This window comes from Simochromis diagramma, unplaced genomic scaffold, assembly GCF_900408965.1.
Source record: "Simochromis diagramma unplaced genomic scaffold, fSimDia1.1 OVJJ01000822.1, whole genome shotgun sequence".
NCBI lineage: Eukaryota > Metazoa > Chordata > Actinopteri > Cichliformes > Cichlidae > Simochromis > Simochromis diagramma.
The window spans coordinates 721,326-746,988 of record NW_024387520.1 but is presented as its reverse complement, the minus strand read 5'-3'; the positions used below and the strand labels follow the sequence as shown (position 1 = coordinate 746,988).

At 42.9% G+C, this 25,663-nt stretch overlaps 1 protein-coding gene across 3 annotated transcripts in view; it reads left to right on the top strand.

The window, feature by feature from the left end:
• emid1 (EMI domain containing 1) overlaps positions 1-25,663 on the top strand; it is a 55,429-nt gene that overhangs the window by 969 nt on the left and 28,797 nt on the right. For all 3 annotated transcript variants that reach the window (XM_040019254.1, XM_040019253.1, XM_040019255.1), the window contains 2 exons: positions 5,458-5,571; positions 6,558-6,661. In XM_040019254.1, the coding sequence (XP_039875188.1) occupies positions 5,458-5,571; positions 6,558-6,661 (218 nt within the window). The remainder of the gene's footprint in view (positions 1-5,457; positions 5,572-6,557; positions 6,662-25,663) is intronic.

The following is a 25,663-nucleotide window of genomic DNA, read 5'->3' as shown; positions in this document are numbered from 1 at the left end:
CCGGGCGCTATTGTCTTCCTGACAGTTGGTTTCCCTTTTCCTGTGCTGGCAGGCAGCATGTTTTTACTCTGCTGAGTCCCATCCACACTCTTGTCCCAGCTCACACACCTCTGCTGCCCCTGTGGCGTGTTATATGCTCTCTATCCATGCAGCGCCTTTAGCCTCACACACAAAGCCCGCTCTTTTCAGCATCCCAAGAGTGAAGATTTAAAAAAAAAGAGTGTTAAACCCTAAGTTTAAGGAGTGATTGATTATTTGTATCTCTATAATAAAGCGTGAAAATGTTTATCTTAAAGGATCACTGAATGAAAAGGGGGATAATAAGGCTTCAGAAAATGATGGATCATTCTGTGTAAGGGCAATCGAGTTGACAAGGGTGTTGAAAGAGAGTCACCAGACTAAACACGAAGGCAGGAGGGCTAACCGGCTCTGCTTTCCTCCTGGACAGAGCCAAGTTTAGTTGGAGACTAGCCACTGATTAATGATGAGAGGACGTTTCCCCATCTTGCAAATATTTATGCTGTCAGCTTGTGTGTGTGGGCTGAACGTGGCTGGAGGCTGAAATCCCTTCTCTCTGATGAGGTCTTCTGGGTGTGTTCAGGTGGTTTTCAGCGCCCCTTCGGTCACTCCACTGCCTCACTTCTCTGCTCAGCTCCCCCTGCCACTCAGAGCCAGAGGTTTGTGGACATGTTTGCTAAACACAAGCAGCTGGGACTCCAGCGCAATCTGAGCTTGTTTTGGGGGAAAAAAAGCAGAGGGGGATGAGTTTACAGTCAGTTTGCTGCTGTTAGTGTAAGTGGCCGTGCAGGAAAGGCAGGACTGAAAGAGGGAAAGCTGCTGTTGGTGTGAGTCAACCACCTTGTTCAGAGGTCACCGGGTTTGCGGTGACATGAGAGGAGCTGAAAGTCTCAGTCCACCTGCTGGCTGGCTGGCCTGATCGGTGAAAGCAGCAGTTTATTGGGTGTCAACAAACAGTAACAGCGGCGGTGTGATTTCAGAGATCAACCTCGACGACGAAAGCAACCTGTCATTAGGGTTCAGGTGCTTAAAAGGAAACGCATATGACTGTTAGTGCACTGGGAAAGGGAAACCTTCACTAATACCAGCACTGTCTTCACACAGTGATTAGCACAATCAAAGGGGATTAACATCTTGTGGGTATTTTCTTTGCTGGTGCAGTCGCTCTGTGAAAGAGCTGATAAAGCATTCCTTCACCATCTCTCTTAATGACTGCATAGCTCAGTAAACTGTGGGGTCACTGAGGGAGATGCTTCTTTAGTCCCTGTCTCGCCCAGTTCTTTATCCTCCCTCGGAGGACTTGTCATGGTCTGACAGGCAGTCTGAGCCCTGTGGCAGTCCTCATTCCTCGTCCATCTTGACCATATCCATGTTCACTTTAAGCATGGGAATGAAGACAACTGAGATTCCAGGAAGCTGCACGGCTTCAAGCAGAATGGCTGTGAAACTTCAAATGATGTATATGCACAGGGAACCATTATTTGGATGGATGTCAAGAGGCAGTCACCAATTGTTCAGCTCCAATAATATCCACTGGCCGTTGATTACATTACTCAATTGAATTTGTTGCCTTTTTCTGTATTACATCACTGTCTTATCTTCTGTTTTTGGACGTGTCACTGGACAAAATATGAGATTCTTAAGACAGGATCTTGAACTCTTTTCTTCACGATTTACAGATTTTCATGTGTAATATCAGTCTTAAAACAAAGAATTAATTGTGGCAGCTCATCCTCCACAATGAGAAAAAAAACTGTTGGATTCCTGCTTATCAGATTGAATATTTGCTCATTTCTGTGGTTGTAGTCTGAGTTGCTTCAGTTTTTGGACAAAACAAGACATTGATGTCATAACTTTTAGCCGATTTTGTTTCCCGATGTCTTAGAGATTTGATACTTAGTATGAGCCTAATACCAGACTCCATATTGCATCCTGTGCACTGCAGGTGAGCAGTCCATAAAGTCAGCATCTCATTCACGGTCAGTGGAGCAGCTCAGCTCGACATGATGGTCCATTCACGCTGAGCAGTCGGGATTCGTGGCGCTGTAGGTGTGATATGAGTGAATCCTTCATTTGAGTGGAATTCCTCTTTCACTTCCAGGTTCAAACACTTGAAGATGCCACAGACTGAAAGCTCACAGGTGTCTGCACCTGAAAGCTCAAAAGAGACAAAGATAGATGAGAGTTTTCCTTGTTTATTCCATGCTGCTGTAAGGAGTCACTTAGCCCTGACCTTTAAGGCCTCGCTTCGGTGCTTTGATGCTCGTCACTGTCCGCTGCGCATGGAAAGCCCACGGCAGCTTTGAACCTGCAATATAATACCCCAGCAGCCGTAATGCTCTGAATTAATGTATAACAATTGTTCAAATACAAACTTAATACAACCTGTTTCTTTTGTTTGTCATTGAACCTGCAGGCCATGACTCTAGAGCTGCAAAGTTTTTTTTAAATTTCACCTCGACTTGTTCTTGCTGTTTTCCTCTTTGTCGTTGGTTGTGGTGCCATATTTATCTTATGTCTCCTCTCAATCCCACGGGAGCCACACTGCTTCATAATTGCCATCTCTGTCCCCACCGGAAGCTTCCTTGGATGACCTCTGCGATAAGTTGACCTTTGTCTCCTCTTTTCTCGTCTCCTTCCCGTCCTCTCCTTTGTCTGGCTATTTGCCACATCTGTCTTTTGTCCTTTGTTCTGCTCGAGTATTTTCCCACAGATAGAAATCCAGAGGAATTCCTTTTGCATTTCAAACATATCTCCGAGCGTTCAGGCCGGCTCCTACGATACGTGAATGAATGGGCGGAGGAAAGGGAGTTACTGTGGTGTTTTTAATCAGAGTCCCATCAGCGTTTTGCCCACATCAGCCTACTTGTCTGTTCACACGGCTTAACCCATACCTTCTTCATCCCGGTGCAGTATGCTGAAGTAGGCGAACCGCCTCACTAGTGTGAACACGGGAAAATGTGGACTGCATAGCGTAAAAGGTGAATTGAGGGCACATGTGGTAACGACAGCGCAGCATATAAGCGAGTTCACAAGCTTTCTGTCAGCATTTGCATACATTTAAGGATTCAGCACTTTTTTTGTTCCCCTCCAATATTTTACTGTCTTGGCGTCGGCAGCGTCGAGGAACAGATGGGCCAAAGCTGTGATTTCTCTTAACGGTTGGCTGTGGCTACATGTGACTGTGAGACATGGTTGATGATTTATTTAGCTTGGGCCCAGCATTCAGAGTGTGCCATGTGTGCTTAGAGACCTGATACTCACTGAGGGCCTGCTTGGTGTTTTTGCCAATGAAACAGCATGGTGCTGGTGGGTTTCACACTTCATAGAACAAGGGTGCCTCCAGTAAGAGGAAGGTGTTGACTACAAAGCATTTGAAATTGAAAGACTAAATGCACTTAGAACCTGCGTCCCTCATATGCATAGATAATAACACAGTTATTGTTAGGCCTCCCCAAATCTGCTTGCTGCAGTGGAAGTGTTTGTCTTGCTGCATCGCACTTGTTATATATTATATGAATCGGCTGCTTTTGTTCTTTCACTCATTTAAGGAAGAAGGGTCGGCATTTCCTCCTCGGTAATTGCATAAGAGCAATGCAAAGAGACAGGGAGACCATAAAATCCAGCGCCCCCTTCCCTCCTCGTACCCCCTGGTGAGACTCTTGTCCGTTCCCAGGTGAAGCCTCTTCTCGGCCTGGGAAACTCAGATGTTTATCTGTCGGGTCTGGCAGATAAGTGGTGGGGAGGAGTTGGGTTTACTACCCCCTCATCCCCTCCCCCTTCCTCCCAGCTCTACCTGACCACAGCTTCTTCAGTGTCTGAAATTTTCCACCAGTGATTAGAGCAATTTTTTCTGGACCAGGGAAAGCAATCATAGGGTAATCATATAGATCCACCGTCATTCTAGTAGATGTATGGCTGATGGATACGCTATGATACACGAAGGGTGGGCCTGTGTTTGAATAACATGTGGCGGAAGAATTCCTTTCCCCGCTTTACTTATGATTAATTCAAATAATGTCTTACGTTTTGCTGCGTTCCTTTGCTTTTTCCAGATGCGGTAAATAATGCAAAATCCTTTCAGTCTGCAGGCTTAAATACTTGCTACATGAATGGAAACAATCAAGATCGCTCAATAATAAAAGAGACGTTGTCGTGTGATAAGGGAAAGTCGCTGCAGCTGTAGACAAACATTTATCAGGGGTGCTCCCGTGCTCTGGCTCAGGTATGTGTGTGTGGCCATCACGACATGTGGGAACGGTTAATGGGAGCCGGTTCAGGGCTGCTTCGCATCCTCTCCCTTTGGCGGTTTTTCTTTAGTGTAAACTGTCTCTCGTGCACACAAACATATGGTCTCCCATATTGACAAACAGACTTTGGTGGGAACACCCACCCACTCTTGCACACGTTGGCAGCAGAACAAAAAAAGTGTAGTTTCATGAGCTCCCTTCCTATGCATCTATTGATAATGTTGTAAACACAGGCTGTGGTAATTGTTTCCGTGCTCCTCTTACAGCCACATGAAGGTAATGAGGATGTCTGTACACATCATTCTTAATAAAACCATTCTGATAATGTGGTCGCTCATCAGCCCGAGAGCGTCTCTTCACATTAAAGCCAACAGTTGTGTGTTTTTTCCTGTTCTGATATGTAGCAGAGAGAGAAGAAAGCTAAAGGCTTTCTCTAAAATGTTTCTCATAGCGCCTGTGCTATCAAGAACAGATCTGCTCCATTTAAAAGTGATACCGAGCTCTCGGTGAGGATTAAGCTAAACCAATTAGCTCACAGTCTCTTCAGATAAATCGCACTTCCTTTAATTTTAAGCAGTCTCACTGAGACATTGATAAAATTTCGCATTTTGCTTCTGGAGGTCGAACTCGTCTGAATGTAATAGCTGCGGAGCGTTCTCATCCTCACTATCAGATCTCAACCTCTGACCTTAGCATCGTCGATATCTCATCGCAGGCTCTCCTCAATGAGTTATGAAGGCCTTCCATTAAAGGGAGTGAACTCATGACCCAGCATTAACCCATGCTTAAATACCTTCATCTTTGTATGAGACTTTGTCTTCCTCTTTATCCCCTCCTGAGGGACTTTCGCTCCTCCAAGGTCCTATACAAATGCATGTGTATTGATAGAGGAGAGACCCCTGTGCAAATATAACCCAGTCCTGCAAACTCTGTGGCTGATTAAAACCGAGTGAACACGGTGAGGAAGTTCCCAAACAAAGGAGTTGAGGGGGGGTGGAAGGACAGAATGAAAACCCGCGGGGAGACCGCAGTGTTTTTAGTGTGACAGCACTCGTTTGAAGGTGTTTTGGAAATTCATTCTCCTGTGTTTAGTTTAAGAATCAGACTTTTTACTGAGTCTAAAAATAACAAACTGTTGAAATCCTGCTGTTGTTTTATTCTGCATTTCTGACTCTGTTTCTTTCGGCAGGAACTGGTGTCCTCATACGGTCACTAAGACTGTGACCTGCCAGGTGCAGAATGGGACAATCCTCCAGCGGGTGTACCGCACATGCCCCTGGCCACAGGGATGTGCAGGAGGCAGGTGAGAAGGCAGAGGCATCTTACCAGTACTGCTACTGTTTCACAATGCTTTTACGAAACCATTAAAAAACCAAAACTTTTTTAGTTCATGGGCCGCATACAGCACCCTATGATCTGAACTGGGTAGAAAAACTCTCATCATGAAATGTATTCAAGACGTGCAAGTTTCTGCTCAAAAATGTTCCAGTTCCCTGGAATATAAACACTTTGGAAAAACATAGAGTGGGTCTCATGGCTCTTTAGTGAGCCACATGTTTACAACTTTAAAAAGAAGAAAACAGTTGCCTGCTATCAAAGCAGAAAGCTTGGTGTAATGTTTATTTTCTGTTTTTTAATTATACTGGGATTAAAATAGCAGAATAGTTGTTGTCTGAATGCTGTTTGAATCACTTAGAGGATTAGCTTTAAAACTTGTTACTGGAGCTAATGCTCTATTAAAAATCATATTAAGTTCAATCATATTAGCATATATAGCATATATATATATATATATATATATATATATATATATATATATATATAGCATATATATATATATATATATGCTATATATATATATGCTATATATATATATATGCTATATATATATATATATATATGCTATATATATATATATATATATATATATATATATAGCATATATAGCATATATAGCAGTGGTATTCATATAGCTCTCCTATAATTAGCATAGTTCAGGATGCCACGCTGCTGCTCCATATGCTGTCTTTTAATTGAGATAAACCTAAAAGCTTTTATATAATCTGACACTTACTGATGGGGCACATTGCCTAGAAATTGCCTTTTATCATTTAATTGAGACTGTGCGAGTACAAAGACTGAAAACCTCACGATAATATCTAACCTTACCAGAGAGAGGAGATTTCCTTTCATTTTCCTTTAAAAATGTTATGTGTGTGTGCGTGCACGCGTGTGTGTGTGTGTGTGCCCATGTGCGTAACGGCTTTTGATTTTGTGTTTATTGTTCAGCTACAAGACCGTGGTCAGACCTTCCTATAAAGTGGTGTACCGCACTGTGACTTCCCTGGAGTGGAAATGCTGCCCGGGATTCAGCGGTGCTGCTTGTGAAGAAGGTGAGTGAAGACAGAGGACGCAGACACACTTCAGTTATACAACAGCTGACGGAAATGAATCAAACAGAATCGCCATCTTGCACTGAAAAATGATCGCAAGTTTGACTCGTGTCAGTACCCCCCCCCCCCCGCCACTCACCTGCCTCCAGTTTCCTCTTTATGAGTCTTTGACTCGTCACCATTCACGTCCCTCTGTTTTGCATCGCCGTCTTAAAGCCTGCGTTTCCAATATGCTTGTATGAGTGATTTCCATTAGGCTTACATAAGGCTGCTTCTGTTCTTTGAATGAAATTAAGAAATAAGATCCCCCAGCATCCCACCACTTTATTAATCACTTTTTATGTCTTCATTCCAAGAGTCGCAGTAAAGTAAGGCTTCCTTCTTTACTGCGACTTTGAATTTTATTTTGCAGATTGAACTGAGTTTTTTATCCTCTAAAGAGCTATGCAAGCGCCGTTTACATTTTTAGACCACGGTAGCTGCCCACACGCACACACACACACACACACACACACACACACACACACGCACACACACACACACACACACACACACACTCCTAGTTCATAATGACTTCCCCTGGCACCCGTCCTCAGGTTTCTGCAGTCTGGGGAGAAGGGTGGAGTGGTCTTTTTATGCTGGGAGCCAGGACTTGAATGGGTGTAACATAAATTAGTGGACCGTGCAGCACAAAGGGTTAATGCGATGGCCTTTTGTAGTGCCAAAAATAGAGGCTGTTTTTCTCTCTTATACTTTGAGACAAAAAAGGAGAATTTCTACCTGAAACTCAGTGAACAGAAAAAATGATTTTTTTTTTCAGACTGATTATGGTAAACACTTGATCTTGTCCAATAAAGTGGGTTTAAAATTATTTGTTTAATTTATTTACTCAGTAAATGGCTAGTATTCCCACTTGAAGTAATTTGGTGATCACAGTATGCAACAGTGTTGTAATGCATTACAGTTCCTCCATTCAGAAGTCAGAAAACAACACACTTGACCTCAGTTCAGATGGGAAACAAAGCAGCGGCAGTCTTCTTTTGAGGAGCATAGATTAGTAAAGGAACATCGCGATGGTAAACAGCCGGCTCTAGTTTATGTTTTTCTCATTAGGAGAGGAATTTGTGCAGATATGGGGTATAAGCGGGCTGTAATGTTACTTTATTAATTACATGACAATAACCGTGTAATATAATGTTGAAGTAATTTAAGAAGTAGGCAAAAAATTATTTTCTACAGGGAGTTAATAGGTAATGCATTTGTTGTAGTAACTGTAGTAACTGTAGTAACTAATGACTGCTCCCAGGTGCTTTCAGACCTCCAAGTGGCCTCTAGTCTGCTGTAGTGTGGCTTCTGCTGCTTGCTTGCACTTGCACACACCATCCGACCTTGGATATCACACTTGTTTCACACCCTCCCTACTGTCAAAGTCAAAAAACACATTCACAGTCAGACAACGCAGACTTTACCCAACAAAGGCAGAGGAACACACAGTGAAACGGGGAGGAAATTATCCAATTAAGTTGTTGCTGGAGGAGATTCCCCTCCGGTTGTCATGGCAGTAGGGGGCTGTCGAGCCGACGGGGATGTCGGGATTAGCCACTTATCTGAGCCTCGTTCCGGGTGGCTCAGATCACAGGCGGCGCTGAGTGGAAGTGACAGGTCCCATTCACAGGGCCTTTACTCTCCGGCACCATGGATCCTATCCAGGGCCACCAGTGCTTTGTTCTGCTCTTGCCGCGTGAGCAGAACCCCTTGCCAGCACAGAACCTGATACCCCGCTGCCGTCTGCCTCGTCCGCCCGCTCTAAGGAGAAATGCAAGCCTGCCACACGGGCAAAGCTGGTGACCGGATTGTGCTTAAAGCTGTTGCCACAGTGTTGCCAAGTGAAGTTAAAGCTGCACTAATAATTCAGTAGGTGCACGTTTCAAATCCAGGCTGTTAATACCTGCGTGCGGCTGTTTCCAGATGGCTGTGAGCACTTTTTAACTTTTAGTTGGACTGAGTTGAAAGACTCAGGCTTTAAAAAAACAACTCTAGACAAACATACTACTTTTGATCTTATTTGAGTCGCATAAAGAGCAACCAGGATGTATATACCTTTAAGGATCACTTTTGGAATTTTATTATTTGCTATACATCACTCTTACTCCTCTGCTTGTCTGCTTTTCACAGACTGTGGAAAATGTGTGTGATCCGCTCATTTACTGCCCTGCTTTTAACCTGCTTTTCCCACCAGGCCACCCCAAAAAGCCTCTAGCCATGTCTGACTCCCAAGGACGGTCTGCATTACTGCAGATCTCAACAATGTCCAAACCAAAAAGACTCTGGGGCTGGGGCTACGTTTAGGTTGAGATGCAGGAAAGTACAAAAAACACTGATAAGAATGTGACCGATATGATTGTGCTTTAAATAGGGATGAGAGAGTTGTTTTCTCTTGTGTTCCTCTGTTCTCACCCCTTGGCCTGCCAGCTGATAGGTCAACATGTATAAATCAACGGCTCGGTCCGTAGTGAAGATAACGAATTAAGTTTTGGGCTTTGCGTGTTCAAATCTACAGGCGCAAATAAATGAGAGTTCATTAAGGGAAGAGATCATGCATGCTGTCATCGAGTCATAAGCAGGCTTATGAGGATTTTTGGCATGTCGCATTAGGAGGCTCCAAAAGCAAAGCATTACATCACACCCATACGGATACACAAACGTACCCCATCAGAGTCCAGGCAGGGTAAGATAACACTGCATTAGACAGGCACCTTTCACATTTGCTGTCTTTTTCTTCCTTCCACACCCCAACCTCAGGACTTGGCTTGAATACCGGTCCAATGGTGTAATTACTGGGTCCTAATTGTTTTCTGTGAGGTTTGGGAGATATTGTCTTACTTCTTGGTCTGGAACACAATGGTCTTTATCTCTGATTGAGTCTGAGAAAGAAAAAAGAAAAAGAAGACTAAGTATTTACAGATGTAGGCACTTTCATAGGCTGCCAGAAACGGGGATTTAATGTATGCCTGGTTGGCTTTGGCATTCCAAGTAAGTAAATGCTTGTTTTTAGTTGGGATATCCCAACATATGCTACATCAAGCACAAATATCAAAATTATACCCAATTTAGAGGCAATTATGTGGTATTAGAATATCAAATTTACCCCTCAAAAGTAATATTATTACATTAGCTCTGGCTCTAATGTAATAATTATCTGAAATGCTAGTGTTGCACTGATACCACGAGGGGTGACTGTGCGCTCAGGAGCCATGGATGTAAAATTCATTGACATTTTGAGCTTTTGGCCTCGATCTGCTAATTTTGATGGAGCCTGAAAAGTGTGGAAATGACACTAAGAGACAGGCGTTGATATACTGACCCTGATTTGATTTATTGAGGAAAGGCCTTAAAAGAAAAATAGCTGTGGCTTATCGCAGGGGGGAGGCCGCTGAGGAGCACAGCATATGGGGGAATGTAGACTTGAATTAGCACGGCTGTCAAAGCTCTGCCACGGGGGTCCCCATCAAACAGTATTTCGCAGCCAAGCGGAGGCTGTGGTTTTTGGGTTGCAATTATGAGGTGGCTGGGAGGCAGAAGCCCGCCGTCTTGTAATAAGCCATAGAAATGTAATCTGTGTTTTCACAGCTCAGGGCGGCTTATCACAAGCCCGCACGCTAAACCCCGTGCTTTAAACATCAGTCGGCTGCAGCTTGCCATTAGCAGAGGAAGAGTGGGAGTGCGTGGACGCCGGTGTATGCGTCTATCTGCCTGCCAGAGTCAACGTGTGGGTGGGAGAGCGAGGCGTTGAGGATTTGTATGCAGCTGTTTGCTGTGATTAGCAGCTTTAATGGCAGCAGGCTTTTTGGAGCTGTGAGTGTAGGGACTTCAGCCTGAGGTCAGAGGGGAGGAGGCTGAGCAAGAGCAGGTGACCAAAAGGCCCCCCACCACCAGCACTATCACCCCACACACTCCCACTCCTGCTAGACCACACAGTGGAGCGCTATCAAAGTCATATCAAGCAGAGATCCCCTGCGTTTGCCTTAGCAGGTGTTACACATGTTATCCTTTACTTGCTCCAGTTCATTCACAAAAAAAAGAAAAATCCCAGACTTGATGTCAGATTTAGCTGCACTCACCCCCGCATCAGCGTTTATGCACTCAGCAGATGAGATCTACGAAGACGCATGAATCACTTGAATGTAGCGAGGCAGGCTGCAGTCAACGTGCAGAAAAGGCCACAGCAGCTGATATTCGCTGTTATGTAAATGACCAGCACACAAGTGCTGAGCATAAATTGGAAGCAGCTGACATTAAGCAAACTGGGCTGAGGCTTCCAGATGAGATTCGGCATCCAGCCCCTTTCAGCCGACACTGCTCGGCTCTGAGGAATTATCATAAAAGTGATTAAGTAGAAAGAAAAACACAATCATTAGCTTGCTTTGTATTATCTGTATGTGATTAATAGTAACAACTCTTTGGTTGCTGTTTTAAGAACTGGCCAGATGAAAATTAGCCCACAAGTATGGCTCATTTACAGTTATTTTTCTGTTGATTAATGAGCATGTATACCTTTAAAGCAAACACATATATACCTGCAAAAATGACCAATCAGCCAACTTAAATAACAAAACCAAACAGAGTAGGAAGGTCTTTTTTCTTTCCTCACGTCCTGCCTGTCTTTCCTTCCATGCTGTCTTCTCCTTATGTAACGGTGTGCTGGTATTTGCTCAAGGTTTGTGGGGAAAAAAATCCAGAAAATTATAGTTAAATCAGTTGCGGGGTTCGGTAGTTAAACTGGAATATGCACTGATAATTTTGATAATATTATTACAGCATTATTTTTTAAATGTCCCATGAAAACCACCCTCAGAACACACACACAGACACACACAGTACAACAAAATGCTTTCAGGCTGTAACAATAATAGTCACGAGAATTATAATTATAAATTCCTATGCTCTTGTTGTTTTTTTTTTCCTCTGCGTACAAAAAAGTTTTGATACAAGGCGAAAAAGACAAGCACACAATGGCGGGATATTATTTTAGGTGGATTTATTGTGCATTATATTAATCATCTAAGTGTTTTAACTATGTGAAAGCCCGTCTGCATGAAGAACCATGTTTGATTTTAATACTTTATGCTGCATTAACGACCCGTGTCTGTTGGTAAGTCTAAAAAAAAGAAAGATGGCAGTGAACTTCAAGAAATGCAGATGCACAGCTTTTGCACTGAATCTTTCATACTTACTTAGCCTTGAATCTGAGTTAAGTTTTATGTTTCTGGCTCCTGAACTGGAAATGCCTCTTCTGCTTACTGATTTATTTATTGTTTCCCAAGACTTCCCTCAGGAGTACATTGAAAACAGTTTTTCCTGCAGTCTGAAAGAAATAAAGTGGGCCGAGTCAGCAGTGCAAAGAAAAAAAAACTTTTAAGACATCAAACTAGACACACACACAAGTCTCAGCAGCTGTGATGTTCCTCTGTCGCCAATAAAGCGGAGGCATTTCCCTTCACCTGGTAGTGTGAGTGGACCGCTGTGCTGACTGAGTGACCCACAAACATGCAGGCACTTTACAGCCTGACGCGTCGCACAGTCAGCAGCGGAGAGAAGAACGACGCTCTCCTCCTTGCGTGGCTGAGATAAGACCAAGTGAACTGGAAGCAGAGCTTTTCTCGTGTAGAAAAAAACTCCCCAAACTTTAAAATCCTGCCCTTTTTAAATCCTCTTCACTAGCAGAGGTGTAGGCTCTGCCTCCTTTCGCTCTCATCTCTGATCCTCTTGGCGACTGATGTGATTAAAGCTGCATTAACCCCGTCTGCCACCCCCCCACACACCCCCACCCCGTCCTTCAACATATCTCCATCTCTCAGCTTGCAGGTATAGAGTGGAATTATGTAGGTACTGTATAACACTGTGCTACTGTGCTTAGGTAGGCTCTGAGGAGGTAATGAAACGTTTGATGTCGGCGCTTAGACAATGGCAGCATTGATGGAGCAGGTACGCTCGGGATACTGCTGGTTCCATACAGCTGTGATGAGTTCAGGGCCCCAACTGCTGCCTGCAGCACGCTCAAAGCTGATACCCTCACTGACTGTTATGGACTTGCTTTAAATCATCTGTAAACTAATGCATAAAATCCTGAATATTTGACATCCCTTTTTATTCAGCTTCGTATTTGCCAGATATTGCTTTTAGTTTCTCTGTTTTTTAGGGGTTATATTCATTAATTTCCTGGCAGATTTTGCAAGGCATCTGCGTTCCAAGCCATTTTTTATAATATGCCTGCAAGTTATAATAAAAAAAGTCCATCTTTTTAACTCTGTAAGCCCCTAAGCAATATATTTTTAAAACGTCTCCCTGAAGTGAAGAAACACCCACAGTCAGAAATGTGAGGCCAAGAATAAACAATGTTGGTGTCTCGGGAGAGTTTTTACATGCTGAGTCTCTTTGTCTTTGTATGACTCAGTAAACATTAATCTTTACCAGACCTATTATAAAAATGCAAAACTCTTAACAAATGTGATGCACCAGAAATTCGCTCCTTTTATGTGGTGAGCTTAAAAAATGGAAACAGGTCAAGTTTTAATAACAGATCACAGTAACAGGGCCTCCAGAGTGAAAGGGGATAAGGTGATTTTGAGTATGGGTGCTCTAATATGGATAATATGGGTAATTATTATCTTAAAGGAACATTATTACATTAACCAATTCATTAACGAAACAGTCAGAAATCAATCAAAGAGGCTTAAGATGATGTTTTTAATTACGTTTGCTCTGTGACCGAACACCTATCCCACAGATATTTGATTAATTTTTATATAAGGAAAACAAAAACCCTTCATGTTTAAGAAGCAGGAGCAAGAAAATGTCAACAATAAATTAGTCACACAACTTGGCGCTTTCATTTTCTTGCTGCGCTGCGCTCAGTAAAACCTGTAAAACCCAGTTTGTCTCCCCCTCGCTCTTCTCTCATCTCCCTGCATAGCGATACCCAGACCACAGGAACATAAAAGCACGGCATAAAAAAGTCGCTTTTAAGTGATGTATTCGTATTTTATGCTGCATCAGTCTGCGGTTTCCGTACACTCCCAGTAGTCCTTATAATCTAGCTGCTCATTTGTCACCGTTATAAATTCATAAACATTTACAACACCGCCACATAAGAAAACCTCGAGTGTTGTGGTGCAGACCTCCAAACATTCTCCCACTCCCACGACTGCTAAACCACAAACAGATCACCACATCACTTAGATCCTCCGCGGTGACATCATTTATGGCCTCTTGCCCTCCAACCCTTCTGGTACGGGCTCAGTTTCGTAGCCACTAAACGCTGCACACTTGAATAACACGTAGGATTTAAAAGCCATTGCCCCCGTCTGACTTTTGAGCGCTGCGCTGAGCTGGTCACTGCGTATATTTCCATTTGCTCATGGTGGTTGATACGGTGCTCAGTGGGGATGAGAAGAGCGGTGCTGATGGCTGTGATTAGTCCTGGACTGAAGACGAGGAGAGAGACGAGGTTTGGATGAACTGCACCAGCAGTTGTTCTAATTAGAGACATGCCTGGTTGGCTTTCAGAGGTCAGACCTGACAGAGGAGCAGGCATTCTCCTCGAGGAGCCAGGCATCTTGACCAAAAAGAAATTACCTCACTTCACTGGTTATGAGAGGAAAAAGTAGAGGATAACAGAACTTGCCTCTAGATATCAAATATCAGACATGTAAAGGTGAAACTATAGATGGCTGGCAAGCTGTCTTTACAGCGCAGGTCACGTGCCATCCATTATATTCTGAAGAAGGCACACATATCCAAACCTGGATGAGTAACCACGAACAAATATGCAGCTCTAAAGGCTACAGGCTCATATTTAATGTAGCAGTGATGAGCTGGACATCCATCCAGTCTGTGCCCAGCCTCTCGCCCTACGAAAGCTGGGATACGCTTCACTCCCCCCTGCAACCCTAAGCTGGATAAGTGATGAGGAAAATGGATAGGTGGATGAGTTTAAAGGCAAAACTGTGGCTTTAATGTTGTTATATTGTGAAGCACCCTGAATCGCCTTTGTTTAAAGATGTGTGCTTTTTAAGATAAACTTACTTTACATACAGTTTACTAAACCTATAGTTGTCCCTTGCAGCAAAGTTTCCATAAGTCATGCATTCACAGGTCTATCTAAACTTTAGAGCATGTCACTTTGTATTGTTTTGTAAAGAGGCCACACCTCCTCTACAGTCAGCTGCATATTTTGTTCAGTAAAAAGAATGAAAATCTACGCTGACCTTCTCCTTGTTCAATTGACCCCACCTACCTTATTGACCTCCTGGGTGCACTTTGTTTAGGAAGTATATTTAGTCCTATTTTTGTGGCTAGCGTAAGAAGTTGTGGCACTGATGCCGGGGGCTCAGAGCCAGAGAGGCCCAGCAGGGTGATCTCATTAACAACAGGACGTATCCCCGAACCTTTAAACCCAGGCCTGCATACCGTCCGCACCACTGCCCCCTGGGACTCATCCAGGGGGGCTTTAACAGCCCCGGTGTTTTCGTTGGACCCCTGCCACGAGCAGAGCGGCGCTGCACATAATGACCCTCCCCCTCTCCCCCGTCTCAATTGGGACCATAAATACAGTTGAGAGAGGATGCCTGTGTGTTCCTGCTTCCTCAGGTGTTTATGGCTCTCTCACTCGCTCACGCTGAGCTCGCAGCCAGGGCCTGGCAGCAAACACACACTCACGCCTTGCGCACATGCAGACAGGCATCAAAACCACCTGCTCTCTCCAGCTCAGACACATTTCGAGGCTCGTATGTGCAGACAGGCGCGTGACGTCCACTAAAAATTAATGTGGTCAAGTGCTGGTCAAACAAACATGAAAACAAACAAAAAACAACAAAAAACCCCATAAAAAACAGCTGAACTTACTGAGTCACTGAATATATTTGGGACAGACACACGCTGACTGTCTCAATCTGTTTCCGCAGACATACATTCTGTATATCAGTTGCATGTGTGCCTTATGACGGATGGGATGATGGGGCTGTAAATCACTGCTGCTGTGCTAGATTAAGCTCTATCGCCTACATTCGCTGACTGTAGGACAAAGGAAATAAGATGATGTCATGGCCCTTTTATTTCTCTTGGCTGCCCTCCATGTTTTCTTCCTAAAGGGCTCCATGTCACCTGATGGTGATCGGCTGTGGCCCCGTGAGACCCCGCCCAGTCAGCTTTGTGGAGACAGCTTGGCTGGCAGCCAGACGCGGCAGTCATCAAATTACTGGGAAATAACCGTAACCATGATTTAACTGTAACAGTAGTCTGTGTTAATGTGGATTTAAAAATGGATATATGATTTAACATTCACTTTAAGCTTCACTACATGTGTGGTACATTGTATTTTAATTATAGCAAAGCAAGCAGAGGCTTTGCTACGTAGGTGTGTGTTTCAGAAAAGAAGACCGCTGAGCCTTTTGTCACTTCGGTTTATGTTATCATTGCTATGGATGATCTTATTTAAGCTTTTTTTTTAGCTTTCAGTAGCTTCCTACCACTGCATGAAAAGGATGTCAGTGATGAGGTGGTACAGATGTCTAGAAGAACAGGTGTTATTTTTAGGTTTTGTTAAATACAACATGATGATATTTTGTAACTTATGGTCCTCATTGGAGTAAAAAAGGATGATACAGCAGGGTATGCTCCAGGAAAGGCGCTATTGTTTGAGCGCTCATTTTTTATCATTTCAAAGAAGTCGGATCCAGATGAGAAAAGACTTTATTGATCCCACATCTGTATTTGTGGCCGGTCTAGCTGGTTATTGAGATGGACACCCAGGTATCTGCAGACTAATACAATCTCAATCTCAGTCTCCACTCCTTGAATGTTCACAGCTGTAAACTGCGTTTCAGTCAGGTCTGTCCCTTGCAAGAAATTCAGCCAAAATATCAACGACATCCATCTTTGTGTACAGTCTATGGTCGGATATGCCTGACTCACTAGACAAAGTTCAGTTTTTGCAATGTGTGTTTGCATAAACAAAGTTACATAAGTATAGATCTGTGAGATCATAGTCATGGTGCTGTTTATTGTTTCCGTGTACAATACCCAGTGGTGCGGTACTGTTATATCTCAGAGAACACGACCCTGTTTTCTGGGATATCACACAGGCCGCAGCATGTACTGTCCTCACCACTGGGGTCAGGGCACTGTTTGAGTGGGGAAATATCTTTTCCTCATCATCTTTAGAGCTTTAAAAGATCTGTAGACCTGTTGGGAGGAACACACAACACACAAACAAGCTGTTTACACAAACTTCTGACCTACAACAAGCTGCATGCCTTTTAAAACAGATGCTTTACTTCCCTACTTGGATGGACAAACTGTTTTCAAGAACAGAAAGTGTGAAAGAAGAATTAGATTCAGTTCTTGAGGTCAGGGTGCAGCCAAAGGTGTAGGCTGCATTAAAACGGCCTGCTTGTTCCTGAAAGTAGAAAACAGTTTCATCTTTCCTGGTGGCAATAAATCCAACATTTTTGCTTTTATTGCTCGGAAAAGAAGGAGGAAAATTGTAACAAGCACACGATCAAATATTTTCACTATATTTTAAAGTTTTATAGCGTAAGTAATTAATTAAGTCCCAGATGAATCAGTCATGGAAACAATTATTAGCTGCCGCTCATTTTGTGCAGTATATATGTTACATGTTTCTTTATATTCTGTGTTCATAGGCTGTCGCTTTACTGTGTAACCCCTCTATAAATCTGGCTTTCAGGTTCACGCCTCACAGGGGCCACAAATACTGAAATATGCCTGAGGTCATAATGTAGTTTGGATAAAAATGTCTAGCAAATGGCATATGCTTCTCATTTTACGCGTCATACAACTACGAAAATAAGAGAGAACAGTAAAGGTTTAGTGCTGCTGTGAACACTCTTTGGATGCTCATTGTGTTTCTGTGTGTGTTTTTCATGTGTATACATTGTCTGGATACTTCTTTCAGTTCCTACCTGAAATTGTGTGCTATCAGATATCAGACACCATGGCTGTCTAGTTCAGAGGATCTGGTACCGAGCCACTTCCAGTACACAGATTGGCCTCTCTGAGCCTTTTCAGAGTGGTTACCCTCTTTGGACATCCCCCACTATTACATCGTATTTACAAAAGACCAAAAGGATTATTCTCAGTTAATGCTTTTTATATGAACCCTTCACTTTGCCTGTGTAAACCGAGCTACTCAAGTAAACAGAGCTCCATTGAAGCAGTGTTACTAAATCTGCAGCCAGATGGGTCCTCGACCCCAAGACAAAGTGGAGAATTACAGTTTGTCCTGAAAGTCTGAGCTCAGCTCTGACCCCCTCCCTCTGAACTGGCCTCACTCATGATGGTGGCAGTGGAAGTGGTGGTGGGGGATAATCTATTCCCTCGCTCTATCATGAAGAAAGAGATGAGTGTGTAAAATGAGAATGACTTTACTGGTGAAAGGATGGCATAGCTCCAGTGGGACACGTTTCCCCGAGTGCTGCCAGGTAGGAAAAAGCAGCAAGAGAGAGAACGGAAAAGAGGATGTGTTTTTCTTCCTCTCTTGTTGACACTTGCAAAGAAATGGGATGGCACTGTTCTTTTAAACCAGATGAAGGAAAGCTATTATAAGGGACATTGGGAGAAGAGGGAAAAGAGAGTTTTTCTTAAGTGGAAAGGCCTGTTTGTGGCGCTGTTAAAAGGACAAAGAACAGACTCGAGCACTAACCACGATGAGCAACATTCATGCTCTCTATACGAGCCATAACCACAATGTTCTTTTGAGGTAATTTATCTTTTCATAATGTTGTTGAACTAAATACAAAAAAGTATAAAATTAGATTTGTGGATGACTTGTCTTTGTATGCTCTGTCTGACCCTCTAACAGTCCACACACCACTACCCCATGGGTGCAGGCGGGTAGCCACAAGGACGCCGAAGGGGTGAAAGGATGGAGAATTGAGGGGTGAAGTGTTTGTGCTCTTCGGTGGAATAATGGCATGTGTTGTTCCTTAAAAGGCAGTGATAGGAACTGTGATAGGAAATATCTTGACATACTCATTCAGTCTCTGTCTTAGGTTTCTGAGTCACTTCAGAGCTTTATGTAGTTCGCTGGCCATGCTTTGGGAGTACAATGTATCTCTTTCTGTCCCACAGTATCAGTAAATCAAAAGAATGATTAAAGCCAACTAGTGCCTCAACCTTAAGGAGGATGATTGACTGAGATATCCAGGAAGAATTGAGTGCGCTCTTTGTTACTAACAGTCCTTTGTTCCCCTGTTTCCTCTTCATCTATGCTGTCAGGCTGAAATCTGCGGCCAGCGTGGATACCTGCCAGAGATACATCAGACTAATACTTTCACTGGGGATGTGTAATTTGCAATGGAGGCCTCACACACTCCCCGGGCTGCTCGGGGATGGGAGAGGGCACGCTGGGAGATGAATTACAAACATTGCTGAGGATCTTTCATCCATCAGAGCAGCAGTTTTTTTTGCCAAGCTGGAATTCCTTTCCTCTGGCTGCACCTGACAGTGCAGCAACCTTAGCCTGAGCTGCTGCCAATTTGCTATTTGTTCCAAAAGCGCAGCTGAGTTTGCTGGAGCTTTTCAAGAGGTTCTTAGTCAAGGCTGAGGCAGCTTCTGTCAGCAGCAAGCAGCTGCCCTCCTCTGTGGAAGTGGCTGAAAGATCAGTGTCAGGTGCCATGCAGGGAAATCATCAGCATCTTGACTAACGCTGTTCGAATACAAGTTGGGTGATAAAAAGTGCTGATTTTGCATAATATTGAATGCAAAAATGATATGAGAAATAGGCACCCAGAGGACTAGATTCATTGCATAGGATTCAATTCCTTCATTAGATAGAGACTGCACACTGTTTTTCTGTACTGTAGAAAAGAGAAGTGTTAGGTCAGATGATTGTACATCATCACCGTTCTTCACAATGTGAGTGTGGAAACAGGACAGCAGTATACACTGACAGCATGAGAACCTGAATAATGGGAAATCAGTGCAGTTTTGCTGTTTCAGTTGCGATGTATCCTGTGATATTGGTGCTGGAAGTTGATCATAGCGAAAAATACTTTCTGGTTTTAGACTGTGACCCCTCGAGTTGCTGTAAAATTGATTTGGGTTACAGTTGTCAGAAGATATGCTTGTGAGTTTAATTGCTGATTCTTAATTAGCCGTATTCTGTGTATTTGAGATATAGCAAGTCCGAAAAGGCGAAAGGGTGAACGTGTCTTGTAGGGTAGATTAGAAACACACTGCACGAATGCCGCTTCATTCCTTTTCCATATTTGAAAATGTTTGTGATTTTACCCCGTGGGACTGTCCTCACTGGGAAAGTAGCAGGACTGGATTGTTTGTTCGAATTGCCCAAAATACTCACATGTATGTTTATGTCTTATAAATTATTGCAGCAGCAAAAGCAGAAAAAGCGTGACATTGTTGAAAAAACTATCAAGAGTCAGCTTTTATAGGCAATAACAACAGTCTGACTCTGAGCTTTTAGTATTTAATGTTAGTCACGGTGGCGACAAATTAGAAAACGGTCATGTTAATCGTTTTTCCAGCTGTCATGTGTAGCTGTGTTAGAGCCACAAAGATCGAGGCAGATCAAAACAAAGTTTATATTTGGCTTTGAAAGCAACATACTCGTTTATTAAGTTTAGACCCTTTAAGTCAGGGGTGCTGAAATAAACTACAGCTAGCCTATAAAGAAAACCTTTTTGTTATTGTAAAGAAATTTAAGTACTTTATGAAAGTGTGCACATTACATGAATTCAGTTTCTAAAACTGACAAATATCCCTCAGTGTTTTCACTTTAGGCCAAGATGTTCTTTATGTAACTGAATAAAAAGATGACATGTTCTGTTAATTCAAAGAAAATTTCCTTTTTTAAAAAAACAAAGTGGAACCACATTGAATAAAATATCAAATAATCCACTGATATATTTAGGATGAAAAACCACTTAATTTATAGTTTTTTTTTGTGGTGTGTTGTACTTATTTTGTAAAGCAGGCCGCAGGTGATGTTTTTGGCAGTAAAAATGATGACGATGGTTCCTCAGTTGGGATGTGATCCATTCTTAAGCACTAAATGCTGTGAAAAGTCCTTACTTCTTTATAATTTTCACATTTTGCCAACCCATCCAGTCAGCCAGTTTGGAGCTTAGGCCATATATTTGACACCTCTGCTTCAAGGGTTTGCCTAGAAATCTATATACCTGTTGCACCAATTCTACCAGTACAGCGCTTACCATAAATCTCAGTGGTTGCACGAAGGTCCTGGAGACACAGAGCTTTCGTTTTCATGACTCAGGCGGTTCACATAAAGAAAGTTTATCACTAAACTTTTGCCGTTATGATATCAGCCCTGAATCACCCTCATAACTCTGCAGAAACAGGGATGAGGTCTTGAGTGCAAAAACAGTTTAAAGTGACTTTAATTTTCCACTTGTGTGAAGTCTTGTTATCTCACCGCTCAGTGATGTCATGTGTAATACTGAAGCTGACATAAAACCTTAAACTGAAATACTTTTTAATAGTGGTCTTTTGTGTGGTTTGATGTAGATGGGCGTATAATGAGTTCTAAAACCTGCTTTGCCCTTGTGATTTTTATAGGTTTCATAAGTAGTTTAACACTCGGTAGATAAAACAGAAACAGCCCACTAAGTCAGCACAATTAGCCCACATGTATCGTGAGTAGATGGCGGAGCTTAATCTTCAATAAGAACTTTTATAAATCAATTAAAGATGATAAATTTGCAGAGAATAGAGCGTGAGTAAGCGCTCATAGGAGGTGTCGACGGTTGCGGTTGACCGCTGTTTTACTTCAAGACAGCAGCGCTCTGGATTTAAATCCCTCCGTCTTCACTCTTGTTTTCTTCAGACACACTCTTTCCTTATCTTGAAGTCCCACAGGCTTCATGTAAGACAGCAGGGACACATTGATCCTTATTCACTGGAGCATCAAGCGTTTTGAGAGATCTGATCATAGTTACACACATTTTCATTCTAGAAACAGACTGAAAATGTATGTGAGTGGTGCGCACTGGAAACATGCACACACTCACACGGGAGACATATTAGACAAGCCAGATGTTTTATCTCAGTACGTATGTGTCAGAACACTCGGCTCCCTGTGAAGGAGGAGTGTTAAATCTCTGGAGCGGGGAGCTCGGCACGCCAAGACAGCTGCTGTGACCGGGACCGCTCTGACGAATTACACCGCACTGACCGCTGAGGGCTTCACCTGTACTTGATTTAGCTGTGAAAGTCACAAAAGACCCCTAATATCATAAGTCTTTTATAGACCCTGCGCGACTTCTCCCTCGCGACTGTCTGGAACTCGGTAATGAAACTTTATCTTCACCCGACTGTCAAAATGTTACCAATTGTCTCTGAATCACGTTTACGCTGGCGCAATGATGTTATAATTACTGAAATAACAAAGCTGCGTTCATGATGATTAATACCCTGGTGATGAGTACTGGTTGTGATTAAAAAAAATGCCAAACAATATCATGAAATATTGAAATGAGTCATTTTATTCAGTCCAGATGAGTGATGCTGTTACCACCTAAACAGACTGCGCTGGTATACAAGGCTGTAATTTGGGATTGTGGCCTGTGCATGTGCCCCCAAATCCCAACACAGCTCTGAGCCTCATTGCAGATTTACTATCTGATGTAGGATCTGACTTATTAATGATTAAATACATGTAAAATGCAGTAAGTTTACAGCATAATAATGAATTGGATTTATATGATGCTTTTCAAGGCACCCAAAGCGCTTTACAATGCCACTATTCATTCACTCTCACATTCACACACTGGTGGAGGCAAGCTACGGTTGTAGCCACAGCTGCCCTGGGGCAGACTGACAGAAGCGAGGCTGCCATATCGCGCCATCGGCCCCTCTGGCCAACACCAGTAGGCGGTAGGGTAAAGTGTCTTGCCCAAGGACACAACAACCAGGACAGAGAGCCCGGGGATTGAACCGGTGACCTTCCGGTTACAGATACGCTTCCCAACCCCCTGAACCACGGTCGCCCCGTTAATGTGCATATGTTCTGAAGTTGTGATTAGCCCATTAACTGAAAGCTTGAACTGAATACATTTATAAATAACCAAGCATTCCCCATTTACATTTTTTTTCATAACTGATGCATTATTCGATAACCTCGTAGGCTGAGGTCATCGAATCAAAACCTTTTAGTGTTCCTCCACACCCACTGCAGAACTCGTCTTTCCATGCTGTTGCACCCAGACTGTGGACAGACTGCCTCTATTTCTACAGAGTTTGGACTCTGAGGAGACTTTTAAAAAGCAGCTAAGGACTTTTAATTAGACCAGGGCTTAAATGCAATGCTCTATTACAATGCATTTCTGATTGTCTTGTGTTTTGCTTTTGTTTTATTACTTTATTTGTGAAGCACTTTGTGGCATTCGTCTGTGAAATGTGCTACATAAATAAACTTTTACTTACTTACAGAGTAACTATAGGTACAGAGTACTGTATTTTGGCTTTTTTTAAATTCACTTTTCACATTTATTCACATTTATCTTTATGTTTTTCAAATACATCTCTAATCCTCTTTTTCTTCCTGACCTTGTCTAATAACCTGTTTCTTCCTAAGCGGTTGCAGGAGCACTGGAGCATTTCCTGGCTGTCACCAGAGTTCTTATAGTTTTGTATTTTCAAATTGGTTCTTTTTATTTCGTTGTTACTTCCTGTTTTTAATTTGGTTTCGTTTGAATTAGCTTTCGTGGTAGATTTGCTCGTATCAGTTTGTTTGAAAATATTTTGTTTCTGTGTTAGTTTTAGTTTTTTTTTAAAAGTATTTTTTGTAGTTAGGGCTTGTGGCAGGTGCAGATTTAGAAAAGTCAGAATAAGTATTACACTGAAAACACAGAACTTGACTCACAGTCTTGTAGACATTCAAAGTGTCAGTAAACATGTGCATGAGGCAAGCTGCAATAACAGATTTGATTAATTTAAGTTTCAGTTAGTGCTAGATTTGAGTCTAGGTTTGTTTGTTTGTTTATTTGTTTTGCTTTTTATTTTTTAAAAAAAGAGCAGTTCTGATTCTAGTTTGGTCGTATTTATAAGTTAAAATAACAAATATGCACTGATCAGACTTCTCAAATATTAATATCTACTAATTTGGCTTTCTTTTAAAGACTTCTCTAACTTCTTCTTCTCTAGACTGATGATTTGTTTAAGCTATAATTGTATTAATATCGGCACAGAGACAGGAAAACTCTGATGGGTGTTTTCTTTGTTGTTCATGGACTAAAGAAGCAGGGCTTTGCAGCCCTAGTTTTTAGAGGCACTAATGTTTCTGAGGCAGTTTGTCATGAAGTTTTTTTTCCCTTCTTCGATCAGCAGTTTCTCACAGTGTGGGTGTGAGGGAGTGCAGGAAGGCTGTTGATGAAAAACTTTGTGAATGCCAGCAGGGAGGAGTATGAAGGAGAGCTTGTGTTCCTTTGTAATGCGCTGCTGAGATAAGGGCCGAGTCCACCGCAGTCCCCGCTGGAGTCCCCACGGGGTCAGGCGACCCCTGTTGACCTGAAGCAGTGATCACACGGTGTGATTTATTAGGTGGCAGGAGCAGTGTGACTGATGGCTCGGCACTGTCGGCTTCGAGTTTGGCCTGTTGTTTCTTAAAGTGCTGTAAAGGCCGAGATGGTTCTCCCACAGTTTGATCTGTGATCCTGTAATCTGCTTCCACTCCCTGGCACGGCTGCTTTCATCCTGGTGTGTGTGTGTCTTCACACAGTCGGCCCTCTCTGTGGGCATGTTGTATTCAAGTGCTTTTCAGAGATAAGACCCTCATTCTAGTGTGATGGCAGACGGGTTGAGGATGAAGGGAGTGAAAACACTATGAATAGGAGCGGCTCATCTTCCTCCCCCTGTTTCCTTTACTCATCTCCACTCTGATCTTTACACCTTTTTCATGTTTCCCTGCAGTTTTCTCGTGTCTCCGGCGCAAACTTCCAGCTGCGTCCGTACCACCGAGAGCAATGGAGGATGGCTGTCACATTAACTTTGAAACACTCTGTCACATAGCAGCTTTTCTGGCTTGGCAAACCGAGGCACTGAGAGAAAGAGTTGGACAAAAAATAACATTAATGTAGGAATACTGAGAGTTTTCCTGGACTGAGTCATCCAGCAGCCCCCACTGCTGTGACGAGGCCAAAAAGTGAGCACAAAACCTAAATCCCTACATCTGCTCCACACCTTGCACCATAGGTCATTCAGCAGTTAATAAATCTGTCTTTGAAGGATGAAATACTCTCAAGTAAAACTGTTAATTTTCATTTTTGGGTGCGTTTCATTTCCCCAAACTAACTTTTACACCGTCCACTGCTGCTGTACTCACTTCATAGTAGAGTAGCTGTGATACTTCATGATAGAAGAACATATACCATTCTCAAACATCCTCGTCCCAATACCTGGAATAAATTGGAACATTTCTCTTTCGATCTGCAGCTTCAGGACCTCTCTAGAAACAAAGTATAAAATAAAAGAGATCTCCCCTGCATCTGTCCTTTTGTCCTCTCCACTATCTGCTCTGGATGGCCCTCTTTAGCTTATCATTCCTTTGTAGAGCTCACAGAGCACGCGCACTTATCACCAATGGTGCAAAACACAAACAAACTTGCCCCCATGAGGGCCCACTTTATTCCCGTCTATCACATCAAGCAGACATGAGACAGGACATGATGGTGGAGTAACAATGAGCAGACCTGAGGTGTCATCAGTGGGTTTTTATAGAAGTGGGTGTGGGGGTTGGTTTTGCTCAGAGGAGAGACAGATTGTGCAGATGCAAAAGAACATCTGTGTGGAGAGTACAGAGGGTGCACGATGGGTTTTAGCCCCTGTCTGTGCTGATAGAAAAAGAGAAGGAACACAACATCGGAATAACTCGTTGCAGCTTAAGTGGCGTGCACACACAATAAACAAATTTTTGTTTGCCAACGCGTGCCTGCGGTGATTATTCTT